Raw genomic sequence first — 7334 nt, 5'->3', positions numbered from 1 at the left:
TGAAACAAGCAAAATAATCTGCTGATGGGGTAAGAAAAGTAATCTTGCTTTCTGTTTGAAATAAGTTTTTTTTTTGTCTTGTTCTAAGCAAAAACTTAATTTTGACTTTTTTTTCTGATAACAAGACAATACTTTTTACTTGTCTAGAAAATTCTTGTTGATCTAAGAATTTGTAGATATTTTGGCTGGAAACAGACAAAAAAATCAAAGTAAGAAAAGCATTTTTCATCAGTTTGAATTACATTAAAACATCAGTTTCATGCAGTACGTTTGCTTTTAGACATCTCTCAACTGTCTCCCTTTATTTGGCCACCGATTGTATTTTTTGCCCCATCCCTGGCAGACATCCTTTCTATCTCCTTAATGTTCCTTTCCGACCGTCTTTCCTTTCTATAATCATCAATGTAATTAAAAATTCTTACTTTATAGTAACATATATCATCAAATTGTTATATTAGTGCTAGCAGCATTGCAACATCAATATTGTAACTAATTTGTAACATTTGAGCTTTTGATTTAGTGCAATATTTTGTCATTGTCAACATTTGAGTGCAATCTTTACTAACAACTGCATTGGATTTATATTGTAAACCTAATATGATCCCATGTTTACTCATCCTGTGACCACACTCAACAAAACTGAATATATGTTAATGTATATATTAATACTAGACACCTTAGAGAGAATGTGCACCAAAAATCTTTGTCATATCTTTATGTTAACATACTTTACTAGCCTTATGTTTTGGAGCTTTGATGCAACCATCATCGTCTCATGGTGCAAACAGGAAATAAACTGCTCTGGTCATGTGACAATTTGCACTAATCATGTGAAACTGCACATATTTAATTGAGACCCTTTATTCTTTCCATATTTGCAGGAAGTGCACTGAAACATCAGTCAGTAAAGTGTTTAGAGCTTTTAAAATCAACCGAAACCCAATCTTGTGCACTAAAAATGTCTCGATGCAGATTTGACTCGGTGAGCTTAAAAGGTACGTTTAACCTATAGAATGTGAAAAACAACAACCTTAAAGAACTCAAATCTTTTCATTTCTCATTAAGTTCACTGCTTTTAGCCACAATTCTATGAATGATAGAACTGATACTTCCAGGTTATTTACAACAGGAACCATCTGTTATCAATAAACAAACATTTGAAATGACTTGGGAAACACAGGAATACAGGACGGCACCAGACTTTAATGTAAATAAACGAATCCACCGAAGGGCAAAGGTCACACACACACACACACACACACCAACAGGAAATGCCAAGTCCTCACAGTAACTCCCATCCTGAAAACAACCATCATCAGCAGTTCAATCTCACTCCAGTGTTATTCGAGGCAAATAACAGAAACACGATAAGTTGAGTGATTTATCTGGTAGTGTTTCTCATGTGCAATCAGCTCCCGATAAAGGCATAAAGTCTTTGTAACTTGCTCGTTTTTGATTTGCAAAGAATAAACTTTGAGAGTTGGATGTACAAATGCACTACAGTCACAGTAAAGAGAAATTAGGGGAGACATTGCAGTCACCTGTCAAGTTTGAGATTTTGGTCTTTTTGGTTTTTCATGCAGTGTTTTTTCAGACTAGTGGAAAAAAAAAACATCCAAAAGATATTTTATAGCACTTGATCTATTTGTGTCAATAGATTTCAATTACAATCCAGATTTCTAAAGGCAATGAGTGTTTTCTCCTACACTGAGCCATAAATCTCCACTTCAGCAGCACTTACACACACCACACTTTACATTTGTGTTCCTGTCTATATCCTGAAGGATTTTACAGAGGGATTTGTTCAGATATCATTTGCTTGATTTTATACAACATTTTAATCCTCCAAAATGGTAAAAAAAAAATGGTTTTCTGTCTGTTCAAAGTATTTTCTGAATTATGGAGTGACAAAATAAGATTTGACCTCACAGAATATCTCCTCTGTAAAAGGTTTGACTCTAATATGTCAAAAAAAAAGAACTTTGAAACTGACTTTATCCAGTGATTAGATTTTTGTACTAGAAATGTATGCAAATTAGCGCATATTTCTTTAAATAATGCTCATTTGCATATTTAAATCTAACATTTTAGAAAACTTAAGTAAGGTGACAACTATTAGTTAATGTTTTTTACACTGTTCACCTGCAGTGTCTCGCCTTAATGACACAGTCTGGGGCTTAGAAGAAAGTTAATATTCATTGTATGGATTTAGCTACGATCAGCCGAAACGCTTGCTGAATAATCACACCATATTGTCTGTAGAGCTGCTTTGTGGCTGAAATTTAAGTTGTAATCATAAGGAAAGTTATCTGACAAACCAGCACAGAACAAGCCTTTGGTTTTGTGATCAGCCGGTGTAGTTCCTGTGGAGCGTTTGCCGTCAGAGGCCTTTCTGTGCTGGAGCGCGTGTCTGTGTGGCTCCTTCGGTCCCCGCTGTTTTCCCCAGCTGTCCCTGAGCGTCCGGCTGCGCCGCGGTGGCCAAAGCAGGGGTGCTGGCCGGGACCTGCAGGTGTCCTGGGTTGGGATTGGGCAAGGTGCCCTCCATCACACCCATGTTGGGTGAATCCACGCTGACGGGAACCATATAAATCACCTGAGAACACCAGAGATCATCTCATCTATCACCACTGTTAGAACACAGCTCACCCAAACATGATGTTATTGCACATATTCAGTGGTGCACAAATGACAAAACCAGTCAGATTTAGATATATACATCTTCTGAAAGCTTGTTAGGATAGGACAACGTTCATACACGAGATACAACTATTTGAAAATCTGGGGGTGCAAATAAAAATCAGAATATTGAGAAAGTTGTCCAAATGAAGTTAGCAATGCTTATTACTAATCAAAAAAGTTTTGATATATATATTTACGGTAGGAAATTTACAAAATGTCTTCATGGAACATGATTTTAACCCAGTTAACAATTTTACATTTTAAAAACGTTCCCATTACGTTATGAAAACGTTCAAAACGTTGTATAAACGTATTTGTTTGGTTATGAGAATGTTATTCAGAAGTTTTTTTTTTTACTTTTCAGTCTCTTGTTATATTAATGTTCTAAGAATGTTATTTAAAACATTATTAGAACGTTCCACTCCCATCACATTAATGTTCTAAGAACGTTTTCCTAACGCTCCCAGCTAGTTCTAAAAACATTATTGTTGAGGGTTCTTGGAACATTCAAAACTTCCAGTTTTTTAGACGTTTCCTGGCTAAGCAAAAAAAAAAAAAAAAAAAAAAACCTTAAAAAAGCCTTCTAGGATCCAAACATTGTTAGCTGGGATACACTTTGCATTTTAGTGTATTTTCTCATTCAATGTTACTGCTTTTAGTTTTAATCAAAAGTTCTTATGCCAGGGGAAAAGGCCACTGGAATGTATCTTTGTGTCAATGAGCCCAAGAAGGCCCATGTCACACCTCTCTTCATATCCCTGCACTGGCTACCGGTTACAGCACGCATCAAATTCAAGACACTGATGCTGGCCTATAGGACAGCCACCGGCTCATCACCGGCCTACCTCCATTCACTACTACACATCTACACTCCCTCCAGAAGTCTGAGATCCTCTAGTGAAAGACGCCTTATTGTACCACCACAGAGAGGCACGAAATCACTTTCCAAAACATTCTCCTTCAATGTCCCTGCCTGGTGGAATGATCTTCCCACCCCCATCCGAAACGCTGACTCCATTACTGTCTTCAAGCGACTGCTGAAAACCCATCTTTTTCGACACTATCTGACTATCTGAAAAAAAAAAAAAAAAAAAAAAAAAATTTCTTCTCCTCTCTTTCCTGATCTTCCCTTTCTAGCCCGTACTCATCTAACAACGCCTGACATATGGTACTTTTGAGCACTTCCTATGTCGATCTGCCTCCTTAGGATGAATCATTTGTTGTATTCCCAATTGTAAGTCGCTTTGGATAAAAGCGTCTGCTAAATGAATAAATGTAAATGTAAATAAATGCATTGGATACACAAATTATGTTACTATGCAAATTAGGTCTCATTTTGTCGAGACATATTTTTAATAACGTTTTAAAAACGTTCCACTAACAATGCAAAACCAGTTTTTACGCTTATGTGTTTAGAATGTTTCAATGACATATAACCCTGAGAAAACGTTCTACTAACGTTACTACAAGAACGTTTTTCGATAACTTTGAGAGAACCATTAGAGAACGTTGGCCAAAGTTAGGAGAGCTTTCTGTTAGCTGGGAATATCCTAATGATTTTTGGCATGAAAGAAAAATTGATCATTTTGACCCATACAATGTATTTTTGGCTATTGCTACAAATATACCCATGATACTTAAAACAGTTTTTTCCGCTCCAGGGTCATATTAGAGAACTTCAGTAGAGACTGATGCCCTCAAAAATGCTAAAATCACAATCATAACTTCATGTCATGAAAAAAAGCATCCAGTAGCCAACGTTTGGTTTTGCTATAAGAGTGGACACAGACATTTGTATATTTTATGGGTCTGGCTTCTGGTCTCACCCACGTCCAGGTGTTTTTAGCTCGTTTTGCTTCCTGATATTGCAGTTTTTTTTAATAATCATAGACACACTGGTTTGTAATGCAAACAGTTTCAGCATTGTTGCATGTTGTTCTTCTCGTTATTTCTTTAATGAACCATAAATCTCGCCCATACGCTTACTTCCATGTCAAAGAAACAGGTGGATCCAGTCTATAGTACCAAAGACAAATATTGTCCTTATACTTCAATAGATTGTTGTCTATAAGAAAGTCTTATACGGTGTGAGGATCAATAAACGACCATGTTTTTAGGTGAATGAATCCTGAATGTGTGTGTGTGTGTGTGTGTGTGTGTGTGTGTCTGTTTACCTGAGCAGCGGCTCCTTCCTCTGAACTGCCAGAGTCTGCCTGAAGAAAGAATGAACCGATGTCTTATTTCAATTCTTAAGCAGATTGTTATGTGTCGTGAGATCGTGCAAAAACACTTACAATCACAGCCTGCTGGACAAACGAATAGACCTAGAAGTCAGACAAAAACACCCAAAATCAGTGCTGCCAACAAATTTTCTGAGAAAGTTGTTAAATTGGCTAAAAGTCATTGTGCAATGACACCACAATGCAAAACGGCATAGAATACACAATAGATCAGTCGTATCTAAGAATGATTGTGAATATGATTTGAAATGTTAATTTAGATTTGTTAGTTAAACAAAAAAATATAATAAAATACAAATATAATATTTATTTTTAAATACAACATTGCATTTTTGAACATTTACACATTTTTGAACAATTGCATTTTATATAGTTTCTTATCAACTAGTGAAACTACACATTCTGAACTATTAGATTTTAAAGCAGTGCATTGGAAGTTTGTTAGTATGCTACACTTTTTGCTACACAAATTTCTTTAAAATAGAGCATTAATTTAAAGGAATTTTCTGTATTGATTTTTCACAGGTTCACGTTTTGTATTTTGTAATAATGTCCTGGCAGAAAATTACCAGTATCTTTTCCATTTTCCTCACCTATTTTTAACTGATCAACAAGTGCAGGTACAAACTAATAACAAGGTGTTATCATAAATGAACAATTATTATTAAACTACTGCAACTAGCAACTTAATTTAGAGGGAAAATGTGTGCCTTTTTATCATCTGAGTCACAGTTGCTAAATGTTACTTTTCAGAATTCAAAAAAATAATGAAACTTATTGCTAGGTGAAAATAAGTTTAGAAAATGTTGCTACACTATAAACAGTTTTCACCAGATTCAACTTAAAAACCTAAATTCAGCAGCTGCCTCAAAATTTTAAGTTAAATCATCTTAAAACCACAAGCCATTTTAACTTATTACAATAAAAATGAGTTGATTTAACTTGTGAGTTGATATGACTTAAGTTGATTTAACTTAAAATTTTAAGGCAGCTGCTAAACTTAAGTTTAAGTTAACTGGTGAAAACTTTTTACAGTGTAGGATAGTCTGAAAAGTTCTAGGGCAACACTGCTCAAAATGAACCTCTACAAAAACATACTGCAAAAATTGTATAAATATCTAAAAATTCTTAAACCAGGATGTGTTTAGTTAACAACTAAAATGTCTTGTTTTCTGAAAGAATTACCCAAATTTTGTTAGCTTTTGCTTAAAACAAGCAAAATGATCAGCCAATGGGGTAAGAATCTTAATCTTAACTCAAAGTCTAAACAAGATTATTCTTCTTGCCCCATTGGCAGATCATTTTGCTTGTTTTTGTTAGGATTTTTTTCAGAAAACAACACACACTTGTCAAGTAAACATCCTGATTTGAGAATTTTTTAGATATTTATACTAGAAAACAAGACAAAAATACAAAGGAAGAAAATCATTTTTTACAGTTGGAATAATAAACTGTGTGAAGTCTGACGTTTAACTTGAGTTGCAGAATGTCTGATGAATGAAGACTGAAAAACAATTAAAGAAATAGCAAAGTCACTGACTGACCTGCAGAGGGATGTTTGAGGGGACAAAATTCGACATCTGAAACAAAACGAAATGAAGAAAGCATTAGGACGGAACAGGGTCCGGTGCCGAGAAAGTGCACAGGAATCGAGATCTGCTCTGTACCTGTCCCTGCGCAACCACAGACTCAGATGGGGCAGGCTGAAGGACAGGGGCAGGACTGGGGCCGGGGTTCGGCTGGAGAAACACACCGTTTGCCTGAGAAGGCTTGGACACGCTTTGAACGCTGATCTGTGCAGAGAAAGGGCTCAAATGACAACTACACACACAAACACTACTCACTGCTCTGGTACGTACGACACACTCACCTTGCTGTCGCTCGCCTGCGGAGTTTGGCCGCGTTGCGTGTTCTGCTCAGTCCCAGTCAGGGGGATCAGAACCGTGTGAGATCCGTACGGCCCCATCACCGACACCGGATACAGCAGCAGATTGAAACCCTCTCGAACCGGCAACTAAACACAAACACAAGTGTACATGTATTTCTGGAGCAGACGCTCTTTTACAAATGATGAGCTCTCACGCTCACACACCTGCTCTGCCGGACAAGCCGAGATTCCCAACACACACATCATCAGGAAAAGCCTCGGCGCTCGCTCAGATCCGTGGAAGTACGACATGGCTCGGTCTGATCTCTCAGTAGGCCGTCAGAGATGTGAGCTTCTGCATCCGAGCATCTGAATTTAAAGAGCAGACGCAGACAAACGCATGCATCATGTCTGTCTGAGCGGGAGAGAGACATTCTGTCACCGCTGACACATTACAGACGGTTCCAGCTGGATTTTGCATCAATTACTTCAATTACAGTTGTTGTGAATGTTTCCAAGCACACAGCCAAGCATTCACATAATGGATC

The 7334-nt window shown here is 37.0% G+C and overlaps 1 protein-coding gene across 1 annotated transcript; it reads right to left on the bottom strand.

Moving 5' to 3' along the window:
* Positions 1-981: 981 nt before the first annotated feature.
* Positions 982-7110, bottom strand: LOC141291641 (uncharacterized). Its single transcript, XM_073823795.1, has 7 exons — positions 7012-7110; positions 6790-6933; positions 6587-6712; positions 6464-6499; positions 4974-5003; positions 4854-4892; positions 982-2593 (listed from the first exon to the last, which is right to left on the bottom strand). The coding sequence occupies exons 1-7, from the start codon at positions 7096-7098 to the stop codon at positions 2381-2383; spliced, it is 675 nt and encodes a 224-aa protein (XP_073679896.1). The 5' UTR covers positions 7099-7110; the 3' UTR covers positions 982-2380.
* Between the last annotated feature and the right edge of the window lie 224 nt (positions 7111-7334).

Source organism: Garra rufa, chromosome 18 (genome assembly GCF_049309525.1).
Source record: "Garra rufa chromosome 18, GarRuf1.0, whole genome shotgun sequence".
Taxonomy (NCBI): domain Eukaryota; kingdom Metazoa; phylum Chordata; class Actinopteri; order Cypriniformes; family Cyprinidae; genus Garra; species Garra rufa.
This window is presented reverse-complemented; position numbering and strand designations above follow the sequence as displayed.

What these genes read in the sequence shown, in the direction of transcription:
- LOC141291641 (XM_073823795.1), bottom strand. Translation starts at nt 7,098, where the DNA reads ATGTCGTACTTCCACGGATCTGAGCGAGCGCCGAGGCTTTTCCTGATG. An exon ending in CGGCTTGTCCGGCAGAGCAG is followed by an intron (nt 6,934 to 7,011) that starts GTGTGTGAGCGT and finishes GTTTGTGTTTAG; the next exon opens with TTGCCGGTTCGAGAGGGTTT. An exon ending in CGCAGGCGAGCGACAGCAAG is followed by an intron (nt 6,713 to 6,789) that starts GTGAGTGTGTCG and finishes TTCTCTGCACAG; the next exon opens with ATCAGCGTTCAAAGCGTGTC.